Source organism: Kogia breviceps, chromosome 6 (assembly GCF_026419965.1).
Source record: "Kogia breviceps isolate mKogBre1 chromosome 6, mKogBre1 haplotype 1, whole genome shotgun sequence".
Lineage (NCBI taxonomy): Eukaryota > Metazoa > Chordata > Mammalia > Artiodactyla > Physeteridae > Kogia > Kogia breviceps.
This window is the reverse complement of record NC_081315.1, coordinates 145,916,517-145,937,289: the sequence shown is the minus strand read 5'-3', so window position 1 is coordinate 145,937,289 and position 20,773 is coordinate 145,916,517. Positions and strand designations below refer to the sequence as shown.

At 46.1% G+C, this 20,773-nt stretch overlaps 1 protein-coding gene across 1 annotated transcript in view; it reads right to left on the bottom strand.

The window, feature by feature from the left end:
• POLN (DNA polymerase nu) overlaps window positions 1-20,773 on the bottom strand; it is a 157,573-nt gene that overhangs the window by 40,050 nt on the left and 96,750 nt on the right. The window contains exons 16-17 of the mRNA XM_059065997.2: window positions 19,554-19,628; window positions 18,518-18,632 (exon numbers count right to left, since the gene is read on the bottom strand). Coding sequence (XP_058921980.1) covers window positions 18,518-18,632; window positions 19,554-19,628 — 190 coding nt within the window. The remainder of the gene's footprint in view (window positions 1-18,517; window positions 18,633-19,553; window positions 19,629-20,773) is intronic.

Sequence of the window (20,773 nt, the reverse complement as noted above, 5' to 3'; positions counted from 1 at the left end):
GAACCAGCAACTTTCCTACCAGTACTGAGATAGAAAATATAATAAAAGGACAGCACTCACAATAGCAAAAAAACCCCCCAAATACCTGACAGTAAGCTTAAGAAGAAATGTGCCAGCTCTTTATGATTCTAAAGTCCATCTGAAAACAACCCAAGTGAGAAAGGTCCTGATGGTGTTATGAAGGGTGAACAAATGGTAATGGCGGTCGTGTACGACAGGGAGAGCTCAGTACTGACACTGATGGAAGACACACAGGTGAGCAGGAGAAAATGAAAAGCCCCAAACAGGCCATAGTGTATATAGAAGTAGAGTCTACGATTTGGCATTTCAAATCTCTATTGGGTTGGAGTTAATTAACTACTTGGAAAATTATAAAGTTAAATGCCTACTTCATATCATACACAAAAATAAGTTAGAGACAAATGAAGGTATCAAGAAAAGATGAGGATAAACATATATACGGAACAGCACGGAAAGCCTATAGGCAGGCAGGCCTGCAGCCCGTGGGCACCGGTGCGTGACAGAGGCCGGCTGTGGGTACAGCATAGACATGCCCACACATAGTGCTGGGGCGACGGACTTGCCCTGTTTGAAAAGATCAAATTAGCTCTTTGTTTTCATGTATCACAAAATCAAAAAATCCAAGTCCAGATGGATTAAAAGCCTACACATGAAAAAAAAAAAGCACAAATTTTAAGTCAAGTTAAAGAAAACAAAGGAGAATATGAGTTCCCCAAATAGAAGAGTATTGATAAAAAGACACAAACAATATAAACCATAATCAGAAATAATGATAAAGTATTCTCCATCATAATTTGAAAACCCTGTATCATAAAAAGCATCATAACTTAAGAGAAAATTAAAAATTATACACTGGGGAAATAAGGTAATATCCAGAATATACAAAGAACCTCTATTAGTCATTAAGAAAAAGAATCTAATAGAAAACTGGGCAAAAGATACAAACAATTTCTAAAAGTAGAAATTGGAAGGGCTGATTAAGAGGACCTTATTAGTCCTGTAAAATGCAAACAAAGATCACAAGACATCACCTTCCACAGAAGAGACTGGCAAACACAAAGTCTGCCCCACACTGAGGAGTGGCCCGGACACAGGACACAGGTTCTGGGCGCAGCGCGAGGCTCAGCTGGGGGGGGTGGTGCAGGGCAGACTCGAACCCGCCGTCCAGCTTGTGGAAGCAGACAGACACTGGCCTCCAGCCAAAGCGAACTTCCCGGGGATCTGACTCTGGCCCGAGGGCGCGCCCAGACCTCGGACAGCACCTCGCGGCTGCGCTTTCCACTGGCCGGGCCCGTCTGCACCTCCCCGGCCCTCGAGACAGGCAGAGAACTAGTGTGACTGCAGAGAGGGGACAAGAGGAGCACAGCAGGCGGCCCTCGTGGGCAGGGCGGCCGGGCGGGAGCCGTCCTCTCCAGGCCCCACTCGAGCCAGGACTTACAGACATTTATAAGGGCCTCTGACTTTCCTCATGTCCGAAGGCTCTCATTTACAATGGCTGTGCACAACTCAGGAATGGTTCCCTCAGTTGTGTCATTATGAAATATACATAACTTAAAATTTATCATTTTAACCATGTTAACTGCACACTTTACTGGCATTGAGTATATTCACAATGTTGTGAATCACTACTATGCATTTATTTATTTGGCTTTTTGTTTTTTGGCTGCGTTGGGTCTTTGTTGCTGTGCGTGGGCTTTCTCTAGTTGTGGCGAGCGGGGGGCTACCCTTCGTTGTGGTGCGCGGGCTTCTCATTGCGGTGGATTCTCTTGTTGCGGAGCACGGGTTCTAGGCGTGCAGGCTTCAGTAGTTGTGGCACATGGGCTCAGTAGTTGCAGCATGCAGGCTCTAGAGTACAGGTTCAGTAGTTGAGGTGCACGGGCTTAGTTGCTCCGTGGCACGTGGGATCTTTGCAGACCAGGGCTCGAACCCATGTCCTCTGCATTGGCAGGCAGATTCTTAACCACTGCGCCACCAGGGAAGTCCACTACTATGTATTTATTTCCAGAACTTTTTTATCATCCCAAACTGAAACTCCGTACCCATATTTCCATTCATTTCTCACTATAATTAAAAATATTGTGAGGGGAATGAACTGATTATTTTCACCTATTTTTACTATTGAGATATAATTCACATACTGTAAAACGCATCCTTTTACAACGCGCAATTCAGTGGTTTTTAGTATATTCACAATGCTGTGTCAACAATGAGTACTATCTAATTCCAGAATATTTTCATCAGTCAAAAAAAAAACCCAACCCAATACCAGTAATCAGTCCTTCTCCATCCCTGTCACGCCCCAGCTGCTGGCCACCACTGCTCTGCTTTCTATCTGTACACCCGCCTATTCTGGACATCTCATCTCGTATAACGGACTCCTACACCATGTGCTCTCTTCTGACTGGCCTCTTCCATGCAGCTTTCTAGGTTCATCCGTGTAGTAAATGCGCCAGGGCCTTGCTCCTTTTTACGGCTGAATAACAGTCCGCCATGTGCGAGGACCACGCTGTGGTTCCCATTCAGCTGCTGGTGGGTACTTGGGTTGCCGCCAGCTTCCGGCTGTTGTGAATAGTGCTGTACGAACATTCAAGTGCAAGTCTCTGGGTGCACATGTTCTCATTTCCCTTAGACATACGCCTAGGAGGGAATGGCTGGGTCATATGGTAACTTTACATTTGCTTTTTTTGAGGAAGTGCCAGGCTGTTTTCCACAGTGTCTACAGCATTTTACCCACCAGCCCATGTGTAAGAATTGATGACTTTCATCCCGGGGAAAGCAGAAGTCAGGATCAGTCCTTGAGCTCTTTCCTCAATTTTGCCCCAGAAAACACACTCCTGGAGCCCTGAAGGAGTAAGCCACACTCTCCAGAGGGAGAGCTGACTGAGCGCTGCCCCTGAGCCCGGCCGCGGGGTTCCTGCCGCCTCGTCGGACCGCGTGAGCCCGGGCAGTTTCGTCTGTGGCCCGGGGAAGAAGCGAACCCTGATGGCAGATTACGGCCTCGGGTCATGGGTCAGGGCCACCCACTCCTCGGCTTCCAGCCTGACTCCACGCTCTGGCCAGAGGGGAGGCCTCACTGCCACCCCTCCCGCGCTCCCCCATGCGGCCTGCTCACCGCCGCTTAGGTGAGGTGAGGGCCATTCGGGGGCTGCTAGGGCGACAGTGAATCAGACTGGCCCCCCTCAGATATGTGCACAAGCAGGGCACGTGAGGTCCCACAGTGACCATTTGCTGACCATCCACCAAGCCCCCAGGCCTCCCTCTGGGCTTCGGTCCCGTAACTTCCCTCTTGGTTTTTCCACGTGGATGCTGCAGAGACGGCTCAGGTGCCGCATGTTCAAGGCTGGACTCTCGTCTCCACCAGCTACACTGGCTTCTAATCTGCCCTTCACCCACCAAGCTGCTCACCCTGGACTCACCTTCCCCCTCCCCACATCCCGGTGTGGTCAGTTCCACACCTGCTGGCTCTGCCTCCCCTACCGACTTCTCCCCGACACGAGCCCAGAAGACGAAACGGCCCCTCTGCCTTTCTCCCGCCACAAGAGCCACAGTTGAAATGTAAATGCTTCCTTGCTGAAAACCAAACGATAGGGTCCTAGTTAAAGATGGCACACTAGGGCTTCCCTGGTGGCGCAGTGGTTGAGAGTCCGCCTGCCGATGCAGGGGACGCGGGTTCGTGCCCCGGTCCGGGAAGATCCCACATGCCGCGGAGCGGCTGGGCCCGTGAGCCGTGGCCGCTGAGCCTGCGCATCCGGAGCCTGTGCTCCACAACGGGAGAGGCCACAACAGTGAGAGGCCCGCGTACCGCAAAAAAAAAAACCCAAAAAACAAAAAACAAAAAAAAAGATGGCACACTAGTCAGACACATCTACCTGCTCCCTCCTGAGATTCCACTAAAATAGAGCAAAGGAGTTAAAAGGTATAAATCGACAAGAAAGAAGAGAATGGGAGAAGGGCTATCAGCAGGCACAGCTGCATCTGAGAACGCGCACAGGGGGTGACAGCCCAGGGGAAGCGCTGGGCCCAGCGGAGCCCAGGAAGGCTCTGCAACTGGGACCGTCAGGTACGGCCCCAGGCAGGAGAGCGACAAGGGGCTGAAGGCAGGCGGGGGACAGAGTGGTCAGGCGCCCTCTCTCTGACTCACCACCCATCGCCCCGGCCCCACTCGGTCAGCATGAGTCTAGCCGGGCGCCTGCTCCCCCAGAGAGGCGGTGACGGTGAGTAAAACGAACCCGAGAGCTCTCTACAGAAACTGAAGGCCCTAGAAAGGCGGCCTCCGTATTTGGGTGCTCGGGGGGTCCCCAGCGCGTTGTGACGCGAGGCCCGCAGGCCGACACTCCGCTCTTGAACAGAGAGCTCTGACCAAGCCTTCCACGTCACTCCGAACGGACGAGTGCGTCACCGAGGTCTGCCCGCCACTCCTCTGAAGCTGCTCCACACGCGCTCCCACGACCCCCGTGTTACCGGACGGGGCAGCCCCTTGGTCTGGCCTTGAAGAAGACACTTAGGCGCGTAAACCCACCCTTAGGCGCGTCAACCCCTCCTCAGGTTCCTCCGCATTTCTTCTCACCAAGGTCATCCCTAGGGGTCTGCTTTGTGCCCACAATGCTAATTAAAGAAATTCGAGTCTGGCCATAAAAGTGCAAGTTTCTACAATTAAAAAAAAAAAGCATCTAAGAAAGAAATGAAGGAGATATTCCCTCTGTGCAGCTGTGGAGGAAGAAACAGCATTCATAGATCGGATCTGAAAGGACGCTAAATGGGGAATTTCACATGAATGTCCTTCCTGGTTTCCCGAGAAGTATGAAATCCGGCATGAACCCCTCAACAGCAGCAAACTTCCCTTTTCTCTCACGAATTTCCCCTTGGAAGTCTCCAAAGGCCCCCAGACTTCACAGTCTGCTGCTATGTCCTGTGAGAATCATCTCAAAAGGCTCCTGTCATTTTGATACGTTGTTGCTTGATCATTTTTTTGCCCTGGGAATAATGCTAAAGTTGGCATGTCTGTGTTCCTAAGTCGTATAAATACTTATAAGACTTGGCTGTTAAATAAGAAAAGTGTTACTGGCAGGTCTCTTCTTCCAATACACACAATATTGGTTAAATAAAAACCCACGGCCGTCTGATGATTATTTAACAAATCATTTGAGAGCCCATTTTTCACTTTAACATCTCCTTTATCAAGTATTAATTTATATGTGTGTGTGTGTGTGTGTGTGTGTGTGTGTATATTCTGGGACTTTGTTTTCAAATTGATCTATCCCATTTTGTATCCTATAACAGTGTTTTAGTAACTGTGGCTTTATAATAAATCTTAATATCTCGTAGGACTTGGTCTTCCTTATGGTTCCTCTTAAAAATTTTTTCATGATTATTATGGATTATTTTTGCATCGTAACTACAGATTAATTTGTCTAGTTACTAAAAAATCCTACTGGTATTTTTGGCACATTTATTAGGACATTTCTATATCTATACATTAGTGTAAATAATATCTTTATAAAAATGAGATTCCCTATCTTCTTTTCTGTGTTTCTCTATTTTTAACTTTTTTCCATCTAGATTTTGCACACTTTTGCTTAAGTTCATCATAGGTATTATGTCTTTCTCTTTGCGTGCTTTTTACCACTACATTTCCTAACTGGTTGTTGTTTATACTGGGGAAGCAACTTCTGTAGGTCCGCTTGTACCTGGTCTTCTTCCGGATCCTAGGACCGACCTTTTCTTTCAGTTTGTTCTCCTGGTTTCCCAGGCGGGCCGTCCCAGCACTGCCCCCAAATGATCCTTTGGCCTCTGCCCTTCCAGCTGTTACGCTTCTCCTCTGTTACACCAGCCAGAGCGACCGTGGAGGGGGGTGGTGACAGCGGCTCATCTGGGTCCTGGGTCTCACAGGGCTGCTCTGGGGCCCGTGCCTGGCTTGCTGTGCTTTGTTGGCTTGGGGTGGGTGAGAGTCATCAGCCGGGGAGGCCTACAGGAGCCACGTGGTCTGACTGCATCTCGCAGAGATAAGGTGGAGGCAGCTGGAGGTGGATGTGGAGCAGGGCCGTCGGGAAGCCGTGTGGGAAGTAACGGGGCCTGAGCTGAGGTCGCAGACTTAAGAGGCCCAGTAAGCAGACTACGGGCCTGGCTGGCACAGGGGTTTGGGAGGGAGGAAGGGGAGAGTCAGGACGGCCCCTGAGGGGACTGGGCCCCGGTGCTGAGCTCTCTCCAGACATGTCTGAAGCGTCCTGGGACAGCCAGGGAAAGTGCCGCTGAGACCCAGAGTCGCTGGCCTGGAGCTCAGGACAGAGGTGCTGTGCGGGCGCGCCACCGTTTTCCAAGGTCTCCACGCTCCCTGTACCCTCAGCTACCTTCCTTCCCCGCCTTCTCCTCGCTCCCGAGAGCCCAGTGCCACCTCACCTCCTCAAGGAAGGAAGGCTTCCAGACTGTGCAGCGCCCTGGACTTCGCCCGTATGGCCTCTAGACCATCGCAACGAAATTTTCGGCTGCGTGTCATGTAATGTCCTCTGCAAGCTCTGTGGGCATGGCCGCCATCTTCTCGCAGCTGTATCACCACGTGACTGACATTCAGTTATTTGCTGAGTGGGCAACTGGATGACCATCTTGGGAGCTGGGCGACCTTATTCCCAGCAGCCAATGGCACGGGTGGGCTTGGAGCCCAGGTGGGAGCAGGGGAGGGAAAAGGGCCCTGGATGAAGCCTTGGGAATCCCTTCACTGGGAGCAGAAGGTGCAGGCCCCCCACCCCCCGACGCCTCCTCCCTTCTCCCCGTGGGAGGGCGGCCTGGCTAAGCGGCAAGTTGAACAGGTGGCTCCAGCTCGGATGCGTTCCGGTCTGTTCTCCCATGTGGTGAGCCCCGCCCTTGCAGGGCAACTTCCGCAGTGTGGACTTGGGTCCAGTTTAGGGACAGGTAGGATCAGTACATCCGACCGTGGTGCAAGCCGTGCTTTCCAATTGGCTTCATCAGAATAAGGCTGGCAGTGTTTGGATTTCATTCCCTGGACCATCCTTCTCAGTGGGGTTTCTCCCTAAATCCCTGCACTGTCCTGTGTCCTGAGGGACCGGACTCCGCAGATGGCTCTGGTGCCCTCCGGCATCACGGGTTAGGCCCAGCGGGGGCACCGGCAGATGGGAAGGTGAGAAAGAGGCGCCGAGTGTTGCTGCCCCTCACCTGGCTGCTGCTGCCCTGACGGCATCTGTGACCTCATGTGACCTCCAGGCTCCATCACCAGCTGCCCGGGCCCTTCTGGCGCTCACCAGGCTCCAGGACTGCCTTTCTCCAAGCACTCCTAGCTGCTCACCCAGCCACACCTCTGCAAACGGCCCCACTTGAAACTGAAATCCTGGTGGAGGCTCTGACTATCACAGCTCTAGATGTAGGAGGCTGAGAAAGAGGCGTGGGGCACGGACTCCCTGAAACCCTAAGGGTTAAGAGCCACGGCCCTAGAACCCATCCTGCTGGATGTGGATCGTGCTGCTAAGGTGGCGACCGTGTGGCCTCTGGCAAGTTTATCAACCTCTGTGTCAGTTAATCCAAAACATTCGGAATAACAGTGTCACAGGCATTAAATGAGATGTGCCTGAAACAACACGAGGCATAGAGTAAGAATCGGCAAGAATTCGTGGTGGTTTTTTTCTTATCGTGAAAGGGATAGAAAGCAGAGAAGAAAGAGGGAGAGAAACCCCTGGGCACAGGCAGTCAGAACAAAGTGCAGATTCCGCTGCTTTTTCTTCTAAATCTCTATTACAGCTCCAAAGCAAGGTACTCATTGCATTACGTGTACTTAAGTCCTTTACAATTCGAGAAAACTCTCCAGGTGATTTTGTCCCAGTTTTTCCACCCTGAGGGGTGCAGTGAGACTCTGTCGCCCAAACGCTGAGACTCGGCTGTGCTGATCAGAGCTTCCCCGGGGGACAGAGGCTGGGGGTGGCCCCCTCTGAGCCACACAGCTCTTGGCACCTCGGCAGGGAATCAGCCACGTGGCTATGGTCACCGGGCAGGCCAGGACTCTCTCCTCTTTGACAAGAAGAATAGTTAATAACTCCGTCCCACTGAAAGTGGTGGCTCTTTGTCAACAGGCGTTGGCGATTTTGCTTTGTCTATTAACCTGTGCATGTCGCTACTGTCCTGTTTGGGAGAATATGTAACCTTAGGAACCTCTGAGAGGTGACAAAACACTAAACTGTTTTAAAATTGCCAGCGCTTGTAGGAATATTGGTAGGAATTAAATGTGCCAGAGATCTGAACAACTTTTTTTATATATATAGTTTTTTTAATAGTATTTTAAAATTAATTTATTTATTTTTGGTTGCGTTAGGTCTTTGTTGCTGCGCGCAGGCTTTCTCTAGTTGCGTCGAGCGAGGGCTACTCATAGTTGTGGTGCACGGGCTTCTCATTGCAGTGGCTTCTCTTGTTGCAGAGCACAGGCTCTAGGCACACGGGCTTCAGTAGTTGTGGCTCACGGGCTTAGTTGCTCTGAGGCATGTGGGATCTTCCTGGACCAGGGATGGAACCCGTGTCCCCTGCATTGGCAGGTGGATTCTTAACCACTGCACCCAGGGAAGTCCCTGATCAACTTTTTAATAGAAGAATCTTGAAAGATTAAGTAATACCACTAAGGAGGAAGTGACTGGATAAGAAAAAATAAAACAAAACCAAACCTCTGAAGCAGAGCTAATCATGAGAAGAGTCCTTTGTTATAATTAATCATTATGGCGGAATTTCCTTATGGAAGCACTGCACAGGATCTAGGAAATAAATAATGAACAATGCCTGTATCTTGAAATCATCGCCATAAACTGTATCCTAAAAGAGCAATAATCCAAATGATACAACATGACATCCTAATTATGTACGGTGGCTCAGTGGTTAAGAATCCACCTGCCAATGCAGGGGACACGGGTTCCATCCCTGGTCTGGGAAGATCCCACATGCTGCGGAGCAACTAAGCCCACACGCCACAACTACTGAAGCCTGTGTGCCTAGAGCCTGTGCTCTGCAACAAGAGAGGCCACTGCAATGAGAAGACCACGCACCGCAGCGGAGTAACCCCCACTCACAGCAACTAGAGAAAGCCCGTGTGCAGCAATGAAGACCCAATGCAGCCAAAAATAAATAAATAAAATAAATAAATTTATATTAAAAAACCCCCTCATTTGAAAATAAATTTCCCTTCTGGGAAATGCAGTAAGACTTTTTCAGTGGATGAATGAATGAAATGTAAATTCTATTTCTCTCTTTAGTTCTGTCAATTTTTGCTTCAAGTATTGTGAAGTTCTCTTATTAGATACCTTCAAATTTAGGACTGTTGTGTCTTCTTGATGAATCTGTCTTTCATCATTATGAAATGTTTTTCTTTATTTCTGGTCACACTCTTTGTTTTGCAGTGTTAGCATCCCATCTTGGTATCTGATTTTCATTTACCCCATTTGCATTTTGTTCTGTCTCTCTTTCATTGAATTCTTTTGGGTGAATCGCATATTCTTTAATAACCCATTTTATTGCCTCCATTGATGTTTTTTTAAAATGTACTTTATTTTAAAATTTATTTTATTTATTTGGTTGCACCAGGTCTTAGTTGCAAGAGGCAGGGTCCTTAGGTGCAGCATGTGTGCTCCTTAGTTGTGGCAAGTGGGATCCTTAGTTGCGGCATATGAACTCTTAGTTGTGGCATGCATGTGAGATCTAGTTCCCTGAGCAGGGATGGAACCCGGGACCCCTGCACTGGGAGCTTGGAGTCCACTGCGCCACCAGGGAAGCCCCTACCTCCATTGATTTTTTTAAGCTATACTTCTTTTAGTATTGTTTTAGAGGCTGCCCTAGAAATTACAGTATGCATCTTTAAGTCATCATAGTCTACCTTTAAATAATATTGTAATACTTCACAGTGTAAGAACCTGAAAATAGTATAATTCCATTCACTCCCTTTCCTACCCTTTGTACTTTTTAATGCCTTATATTATAGATCTGTGTTACAAACTTTTAAAAAATCTTAGTCTTTTCAAGAATTCAAACTATATATAAACTATACATAGAACTATATAAAATATATATATAATAAACTATGTAAAATAAAGATTAAAATGTTTTTTATATTTATCCTGGTATTGACCCATTCTGGTGCTCTTTATTCCTTCCTAAAGATCCAGAGTTTCATAAGGTATCATTTCTCTTGAGCCTGAAGAACTTCTATTAGCACTTCTAGTAGAGCAGGTCTACTACGACACATTCTTCCAGATTTTGTAAATCTTAAATTGTCTTTATTTTGCCTTAATTTTTGAGAGATAATTTTCTGGATATAGAAATCTAGATTGAATGTTTCTTTCAGCATGGTAAGGGTGTTCCATCGTCTTCTGGTCTCTGCCGTTTCTGTAAAAAGTCAGCTGTGTTTTGTGTTGTTCTTTGTCTATAATGTCTTCTTCCCTCGGGTGGCTTTCAAGGTTCTCTTTAGAATTCTGTCACACTAGCCCATGTGCAAGTAGGATTTAGATGGTCCCTTCTTGTCCCCTCTATGGCAGATTCCTCCTCCTCCTGCCACACTCCACCAGGGATGAGAGAAGCCAGGGGTTTCTTCTTTTCTGTGAAGGGCTCATCACTTTCTGGAGCTCTGTAACTCAGCTGTATCCTCAGACTTCTGGTAAGTTTAGGAAACCTAATTTTGTAGTTTATTTATCTTGGTTTGATTGTTAGGGTTAGAGCAATAGTCTCTTATGATTTTTTATATCTTAACTCGAAATTCATCCTTTAATTTTCTCATCCATTACAAATTTAGAAAACTAAAATAGCTATGTTTCAGGACATATAATCCAGTACAGTGCATCGGGAGGAAGGTGTAGGGGAGGTCGTGCTAACTTTCAAGGGCATGTGGCCTATGAACTTGGTTTCACTATCATGTGGCAGTGTGACCCAGGGCCCTAAACCACAAGGTCCCAAGGAGACTTTTCATCACTGTTAGTGGCAACCCCAAAGAGCTCCCCTCCAAGGCTGTTCTTGGCCTTCCAGGCAGAGACCCTCTCAGGTGGTCACCAAAAGTCAGCCTAGAGTACCCAGAGCACTCACACAAATCTCTGCAACCCTAACCTGCTAACCCAGAGACTACTGAAGCCTTGTACAACTCAGCGAGGAAGCAGATAGGACGTGGTATTTAAGCTCATTTTTAAGAGAGACATACCCAAATACTGACAACACAAATGGCTGCACCTTTGCTGCACAGTAAGGACAGGCTAGGCTATGCTCAGAGGCTTACAAAAACGAGGGCTTATTTCTTGTTCATGCAACATGTCCAACACAGGTCAGCTGAGGTTCTGCTCCATGTCATCTGCATTCTGTGATTCAGGAGCAGAGTCTAGCCAACATCTGTAACAATGATCCTTGTCATGGCAGAGGAAGAAGAAGATATGGATAACCATGTGTTGGCTCTTAAAATTTCTACCCATTGGTGACAACTGTCATTTCTGTTCACATGTCATTGGTAGCAAGTCACATGGCCAAGCCTGAGTCAATGGGCAAGGAAGTACACTCTTCCTCTAGGAAGGGATAGCAAATATGCTTGAATAATAATACATTCCACCACACTCCGCTCTGCTGATCACACATACTGGCTTTCCTCCCCCTTGACAAGAGTGACAAATCCAAGTTCCATCTGATAGGGCATCAGGATTTTGTGATCATCTTTATTATCAGGTCTTGATGGGGCTCCTCTTGATCTGGAGGCCAAGGAACTAAAAAGTCAAGTCTACCTTTCACTCCACACATGTGCTCTGCAACGGTGGGGCAGGGACAGGATGCCCACAACAAACACTCCCATGTGGAAAGGGGAAGGAGTGGGAGACACATGGGCGTCATTGGTCCACAGCAACTCTGAATTCTCACTGGGTAGGCGCTGAAGGGGCCCTTCTCAAAAAGGGCCCTTGCTCAGTCCCTTGCTCACCATGGCCATTTGCTCCACTCCTGGGACTTCTTTTTCCACTATCTTTCTTGGCTACATGTAAGAGGGCACTGAAGGATTTTCTTTCCTTGGGGGAATGAGCATATTTCCCGGACTGCTTCTTGGCTGTAGAATACGTGGGGCCCCAGGTTTGCAATCACAGTCTCCTTTAGCCCAGACTGGAGGTTCTTTGGGAAGCACAGTGCTCAGAAACACAGTAAGTCCTATTTTACTTCAGTCAGCTCCGTGTGCCAACAGACATTCCCACAATTCGCTTAGAGATGCATCCTCTCTCTAGACTTCACCGCAGGTACCTGCAGCTTATCAGGAATTTGGGGGAAAGCTAGCATTAGTCTCTTTTTTCAGCGCTGCATTGTCTAACTGTAAGGATTTATGGGTGCCACCTTCTTTCAGAGATGTTAACAGTAGACATCAAAGCCATACCTTTCATTTGTTTTTTTTTTTTTTTTTTGCGGTATGCGGGCCTCTCACTGTTGTGGTCTCTCCCGTTGCGGAGCACAGGCTCCGGACACGCAGGCCTAGCGGCCATGGCTCACGGGCTTAGTTGCTCCGCGGCATGTGGGATCTTCCCGGACCAGGGCACGAACCCGTGTCTCCTGCATCGGCAGGCGGATTCTCAGCCACTGCGCCACCAGGGAAGCCCCTTTCATTTGTTAAAGGCAGTGTTTTAACTGGCCTTTGTTGTTCAAAGCCCTTTTCAGATTCATTTTTTACTGGTTGGAGATGAGAATCATTTCTATATTCAAATACGTAGAACTCCAATTTTCTGGAATCTTCTGATTTCTTTTCATTCCTACTTGTACACTGGCCAGTTCTCTTCTGAGTGTGTTTCTTATGGTACCTTGTCACATGCAGAAAACAGCAACCAAAGCATATGTTCTAGCATTCTGCTGGCCCACTCTGCCCCCAAACCTCAGCTCATTAGGGTACTATTTGCTTCACAAGTTATCACAGGTGACAGTTTTGCCAAATGTTATACCATTTACCAAGTGCCATCCTCCAGCCTCCAATAAACATCTCACTGCCTGCCACCTGGCCCCAAAGCCAGTGCCACGCGTTTTAGGATTCATTACAGCAGGCTCTTAGTCCTGGCACCCAGTCCTGTAGATGCTATGATAGGTCAAGTGATACTGCCATAACAAGTCACTCTGAAACCTTACTGCCTACAGCAAGAATACTTTATTTCTCTTCTTCACCACCTTTCCATCACAGTCTGGTCCACCATTTGTAATGCAGGATGATGATGCAGTCTCTGTCAATTTTGCCAAAATAGAGACAAAAGAGATCAAGAGGAACTGTGTGCAGCTGCTTAAAGGCCCAGCTTAGGCATGACCCTTGTCACTTTTGCTTACGTTTTATTAGCCAGGACAAGTCACAGGCCCAAGTCTGACATCTAACAGGTAGGGAAGCACCATCTTCCCCCAGAGAAGGAGAGAGGCCCACAAGACTATCTACCACACCTGCCTTACGAGAGACTATCTCAGAAAAGCACTCAAGAAGAGCCTTAAGCAGAAGAAGAACTGATATATTCTGCAGTGAAAAATTATTTTTTAAGTTTCAGTCTGAAAATGTTGAGTTGAACATACAACCGATAAGAAATGCTTTTTTATTTGCCTTGTAGAACTTTTAGGAAACCACCTAATCAGGCACATGGGTGGTGATTACTGTGAAGGAAGCCACCTCCATGCAGAATGGTTGTGTCTTCCGAGCTCAGGTGAAAACACCGGAGCTGGAGGAGGCAGCTCTGACCCGGCTCAGACGTGCACCCGTGGGCAGGGCCCCGCTCTCTGGGTCAGACTTTCATCAGTCACATCATAGCTTTACAGATGATCTCCAAGACCTCTTCCAAGTCTCCATTTTTATACATGATCTACATATTCTCAAAGGTTTTTTTTTTAAGAAAATTGTTATTCTTTGAAAATGTTACTAAATATTTCAGAGTACATCAAATTGCCTTTTTGCTTTTTGTGTTTCAAACAATAAGGCATTTACATGAAACAAACATTTTTAAGAGTGCATTTGCTGCTGTTTCACCATGTGCTATTCTAGTCCTCTGTTTGGAACATAAAAATCATTTCCAAAGCAACTAATTATAGTATAAGTCACAAGTGTTGGGTTACTACTGCTGGTAGGAAATTAGAAGCGACCACCATGCAAATACTAAAAGTTTCTTACTTTTGAAGTTCTCCCCAAAACCACCACAAGATAAAAAAAATGCAGGAAAGACATAAACAACATCCAACGCAGAAATGAACTTCCCAAGCTGGCTATGTGAGTGATCAGCTTAACATGGATCTGAAGAGAATTATTTTCTGGGACTTTATACGCTTCCCGACAATCAGCTGTGCGTGTTTGTGTGGATCTATTTCTGGTTCTCTTTTCTGTTCCATTGGTCTATGTGTCTGTTCCTCTGCCAACACCACAGTCTCTTGATTACTCTGTATTTTTTTCTAAAGATTTTCTTGATGTGGACCATTTAAAAAATCTTTATTGAATTTGTTGCAGTATTGCTTCTGTTTTATGTTTTGGATTTTTGGCCCTGAGGCATGTGGGATCTTAGCTCCCCAACCAGGGATCAAACCTGCACCCACTGCATTGGAAGGCGAAGTCTTAACCACTGCACTGCCAGCGAAGTCCCCAATTACTGTGTACGAAGTCTTAATATCAGGTGTGATTCCTCCCCCTTTCTTCTTTGTCAAGATTGTTTTAGGTATTCTAGGGCTTGTGCCTTTTCATTTAAATTTTAGAATGAGCTTGTCTATGTCTACAAAATTTGCTTGGGTTTTAATAGGGACTGCATTAAACTTATGGATCAATTTAGGGAGAAGAGACATATTTACTATGTTGTGCCTTCCATTCCACGAACACAGTATGTCACTCCATTTATCAGATCTTCTTTGATTTCTTCCATCAGCATTTTGTAGTTTTAGACACACGATCCTATACATATTTTGTTAACTGAATACTTAAGTATTCCATTATCTTTGGAGTGAATGTAAATGGTATTGCATTTTTTATTTCCATTTCTGCATGTTTGTTGTTAGTTTATAGAAATGCAATTTGCTTTTGTGTATTGATGCTGTGCCTTGCAACCTTGCTGAACTCACTCATTAGTTCTAGGAGTTAAAAAATGTTTTTTTCTTATACATACTTTGAGACTTTCTATATAGACAATCATATCATCTATAAATAGAGACAATGTTATTTCTTCCTTTCCAATTTATATACCATTTATTTCTTTTCCTTGCCTCATTTAGTGGCCAGAACTTCAATATTCAATATTAATAAGTTGTTACTGATCTTAGGGGGAAAGAATTTAGCCTTTTACCATTAAATATGCTGTTAGCTGTAGGTTTTTTGTAGATGTTCTTTATCAAGTTGGGGTTGCTCCCCTTTATTTCTAAATTCCTGAGAATTTTTATCATGAATGGGCATTGGATTTTGTCAAATGCTTTGTCTAGGTCAATTGATAAAATCATATTATTTTTATTCTTTAGCTTGACTACATGGTGGACTACACTGATTTTTGAGTGTTAAACCAGCCTTGCGTACCTGGAATAAATCCTACTTGGACATGGTGTATAATTATACACCATACAACATTTTAAGATGTTGTTTGTTGGATTTGGTTTGCTAATATTTTGCTGAGGGTTTTCACATCTAAATTTGGGAGTAATATTGGTCTGCATGGGACTGTGTTTTGTTTTATTTTGTTTATAGTCTTTGTCTGGTTTTGGTATCAGGGTAACACTGGCTTCACCGTATGATTGGGAAGTGTTCCTTCCTTCTCTATTTTCTGGAAGAGGTTGTATACAACTGGTGTTAATTCTTTAAATGTTTGGTAAAATACTCCATGGAAGGCATCTGGCCCTGCAGATTTCCTTCTCAGGAGATTTTAAACTAAAAATTCAATTTCTTTAACGTTTACAGGATTATTCAGGTTATCTATTTCATCATAGTTGGGTTCTGATACTTTGTGGTTTTCAAGAAATTGATGCATTTCTTCTAAATTGTTGAATTTTTGAGCATAAAGTTGTTCATAGTGTTCCCTTATTATCCTTTTGATGTCTGCAGGATCTGTCCTAATATCCTCTGTTCTATTCCTGATATTGGTGCTTTGTGTCTTCTCTATTTTTATTTTTTTCAGTCTTGCTAGAGTTTATTAATTTTATTGATTTTTTTGAAGACTCAACTTCTGTTTCATTGATTTTTGCTATTGCTTTCTCTTTTCAATTTCATAGGTTTCTGCTCTTATCTTTACTATTTCCTTCCTTCTTCCTTCTTAATCATCTTTTTCAGGTTTCTTGAGACAGGAAGTTTGATGATTTATCTGAGATCTTTCCTCATTTCTGATGCAAGCATCAGTGCTGTACACTTCCCTCTTGGCACTGCTTTAGTTGCATCCTTTGCCTGATACTTTGACAAAAATATTTTTCTGTAACACTCGGTCGGCACCAGCCAGAGTAGCTTTGGGCCCATTGAACGGAAAGCATGCTTAGTGATCTACGCACAAGCACTCACCCTGAATCACAGACAGACTCTTTCACACTCTCAAGGAGAACATCCATAGCACCCTTCCACCAAAGCACTAAGATGGCAACAAAGCTCAAATGTAAAACAAATAAGCAAAATACTTTTCCTGCCTAGGTAGAAACAATCTTCTAAGACTTTCCACACCTCGGGAGAGAGGGCAGGGGTATTATTAAATCTATCACACGCCTTAAAAATTCTATGTTATCTTATATCCTAACTGGACAGGAACTGAAACAGAAGAGAGACCATCTTCTGGGAGGAAGTAGGCAGAGAAAGCTGGGGTGAGCAAAACACCCAGGTGCACTTGTGTAAAGGTGTAGAGGAGGGAAAGAGGCGAAGATCGAGAATAAGAAAAGATGCTCAACATTGGCAGTCATCGGGGAAGTGCAAATCAAACAACAAAGCTACCACTTCACACCCACTGGGACGGCGAGAATCAAAGAGACAGAGGAGAAAAAGTATTGGCGAGAAGGTGGAGAAATTGGCAACCTATACACTGCTGTGGGGTGTAAAATGGTGTAGTTATTTTGGAAACCGTTTCGGCAATTCCTCAAAAAATTAAATATAGTTGCCACTATTGTGACATGAATTGTACATTTAAAAATGGTTAAGAGGGTAAATTTTATGTTATGTTATTTTACCACAATTTTAAAAAGTTGGTAAATTTTATGTTATATTATTTTACCACAATTTTAAAAAGTTAAACATAGAATCACCATATGACCCAGAAATTCTTCTCCTAGGTATCTAACCAAGAGAAATGAAACCGTATTTCCCCACAAAGACTTGTACATGAATGTTCACAGTGGTATTATTCATAACAGCCAAAAGGTGGAAACAACCCAAATATCCATTAACTGATGAATGGATAAATAAATGGAATATTATTTTTTTGTTTATACTGAAATATACAGAACACATTAGTCCATATAATGGAATATTATTTGGCCATGAAAAGGAATGAAGTATTGATACATGCTACAGCATGGATGAACCTTGAAAACATTATGTTCAGTGAAAGAAGACAGTCACAAAAGGCCATATGCTATATGATCCCATTAATGTGAAATGTCCAGAATAGACAATTGTATAGAGACAAAATAGATTAGTAGTTTCCAGGCGGGAGGGAAGGCTGGGGAATGATAGCCACTGGGTGTGGGGTTTCTCTTTAGGGTAATGGAAATGTTCTGGAATTAGACAGTGATGATGGTTGCAAAACCTTGTGAATGTACTAAAACCCACTGAATCGCACCCTTTGAAAGGCTGAATTTTATGGTCTGTGAACTGTATCTCAGTTTTAAGAAGAATAAACGGTGCGCGCACCAAGGAGAAGGGAGGAGCCCCGGGAGCAGCTGGGAGCGGCTCCCTGGGAGCGGCGGGCGGGGTGAAAGCACCGGGGACCTGGGGCCGCGTCAGCCCAAGCTGAGAGCTGCTGAGCTGGGGGGTGGGCAGGGAGGGGCCAGGCAGGATCTGAGCCTGCTCTTGCTGGCTTTGGACCTCGGGACCGGCTGCCCCCCGAAGAAAGGCATTCGTGGCCTTAGATGGGGGGAGTTCCAGGCTTCAAACCGAAAGCCTAAGTAGGCAAAATGAAAGTTGATGAGCCGGCAGTGAGAAAGAATAGCCTTAAGCGTAGACTTGTTTTGTACCCAGACAGCAGAGGAGGGCTTCAGTGGGGCTGAAGATAGGATTGCCACCCAGGTTGCCTTCAGGCACTGGGCTCTGTCTTCTCTGAGTGACACTCATCTGTAGGGTGTGCGTGACTTTCACCTTTGATTTTTCAATATTTCTATTATATTCTTTCGCAATGGACTTCCTTTATAGAGGTGAAGAGTGACCATTTCTTTCATAATGAGGAAACGCTTGGCATCCTCATTACCTACTCCTCTTTTCAAAGAGATTAACTACTAGAGAAAAGTATAATTTCTTTCTTATGAAAATAGGTTTGGAACAACTTCAGGCTTTTAAAATCGTGTCAGCATTCCTGCGGATCTGATACTATTATGAGCTCATATATCTTACCACTGTGAAGTCAGGGTGGAAAATACATCATCTCTTTCAGATTCCTGGAATAACTTCAAAAGTTCTGGATCCCCAGATAAGTGTGCAAGAATGCGCAATTCAATCTGTGAAAAGTCTGTTAGATAGAGCTCTGCGTTAATTCAGACTCCAGGAACAATGACCCTCATTGTTGCTACCCACCCCCGGGGACCCTCATTCTTCCCTCCCCACTGAGGACTCAAGGTCAATGTGCCCACCTCTCACATGCCAGGGTCCTTAGGCCTCGGGTCTATTGGCCATCCCTGGGTCTAAAAGTCCTGAGGCCTCTTCTGCGAGACTGGCCATGCCTCCAGGGTGGGCTGTATTCATTCACCAGTGCATTGGAACATCAGAATTTTAAAAGGCCTGCTGTGCACCAGGCTGTGTGCTTAGGATATGCTAGTGAACAAAACACGCAACGATCCCTTCCTGCGTCGAACTTATACTTGAGGGGAGGGAGGCAATTTGAATTACTCGGCGTGTTAGAAGGTGCGAAATGAAATGGAAACGATCGATCAAGAGAAGGAGCTTCCGGAGTCAGTGTGTGTAGGGAGCTGCTGTAAAGTGTCATCAAGAAAGTGACCTTCCCGCAGAGGCATGACGTGGAGGAGGGGGCGGGGCCACACCTGGGGAGGGGTTCCACGCAGGGCCCGGGGTGGAGCGGGCTGGTTGCTGGGGGCCAGCAGAGGGACCAGCAGGACTGCAGCGAGCGAGCAAGGCAAAGAGCCGCGGGTGGTGGGGACGGGGACGGAGAGGAGAAAGGGGGGCAGACTGAGCGGGGCCAGGCGGAGGAATGTGGGCTCTAGTCAGGGGGAAGCGAAGGGGCCCAGGAAGCAGAGCTGCTCTCACTTACTGTGCGTAAGAAGTCTTTGCTTCATATAAATATTTGCCAGGACTTATTTTAAAGAATGAGTTCTGTAAGCACCTTTGGATTATTCAATTTCTAAATATTTGAACTGTATGAAACGCATAACATGGGATCCAATGACATGGTGTCTCTACCACGGCCCGCACATACCTGCTGCTAGGAAGGTGTGGCCTTCGGATGAAACAAACAGGGTCCTCGGGGAGATGGTAAGGAGTTCGTCTTTACCTGAATCATTATTTCAAGAGCACTTGGTGAATTTGGTCAGGAGCTGATTCACAGCTATTCCTCATACAAAGTTATTTTAACATCATTCTAAAGTCAGAAGAGTCTAGATTTCTGATTTTTCTTAATATTTTTAATGTAATTTTAAAACATCATAAGACTACTGAAAGTAAACTAGATTTTCTGCTGTTAAAATCTCCTGTTCTTGGGCCTTCCCTGGTGGCGCAGTGGTTGAGAGTCCGCCTGCCAATGCAGGGGACACGGGTTCGTGCCCCGGTCTGGGAGGATCCCACATGCCGCGGAGCAACTGGGCCCGTGAGCCATGGCCACTGAGCCTGCGCATCCGGAGCCTGTGCTCCGCAACGGGAGAGGCCACAACGGTGAGAGGCCCGTGTACCACAAAAGAAAAAAAAAAAAAAAAAAAAAAAAAAAAAAAAATCTCCTGTTCTGTGTAGAATTCTTAATGAAGAAAAGGTCAAACATTGCAGTAAGAGCCACCTAGAGACCCTCTGGCCTCGCCGCTGAGAAGATCTCCTGTGCGGAGGCACAGATTCTAAGATTCCCCCCTGAGTGTATTTTACAGGGCTGGGTGAGGCGAAGTTGTTGCTCACCGCCCGTGAGTTGTGTTCACGCACGATTATGTGTACTTTAAAAAGGACTGCTCGGGCTTCCCCCTGGTGGCGCAGTGGTTGAGAGTCCGCCTGCCGATGCAGGGGACGCGGGTTCGTGCCCCGGTCCGGGAAGATCCCACGTGCCGCGGAGCGGCTGGGCCCGTGAGCCGTGGTCATTGAGCCTGCGCGTCCGGAGCCTGTGCTCCGCAACGGGAGAGGCCACAGCAGTGAGAGGCCCGCGTACCGGAAAAGGACTGCTCATCGCACTTCATTGTTTGGCACTGACCTCCAGGAAGCAGCAGTTCCCAAAGCAAAGGGGGCAGGAGTTTACTGGGAATGCGCCACAGAGCCCTACTTTGCTCGGATTTGACCTTTTTCTTTTTTAGAAATGTAACCATCAGCAGTACAGTGGAATAGCTTAAGAGAAAGAAGAGTGTTACTGCACTCTTCTTTCATAAACATTTCCAATAATTTTCAGGCTTTAATAAAAGCCAGTTCTATTGTATGTCTGTTTGTTTTTTCTTTGTTGGGAAGTTG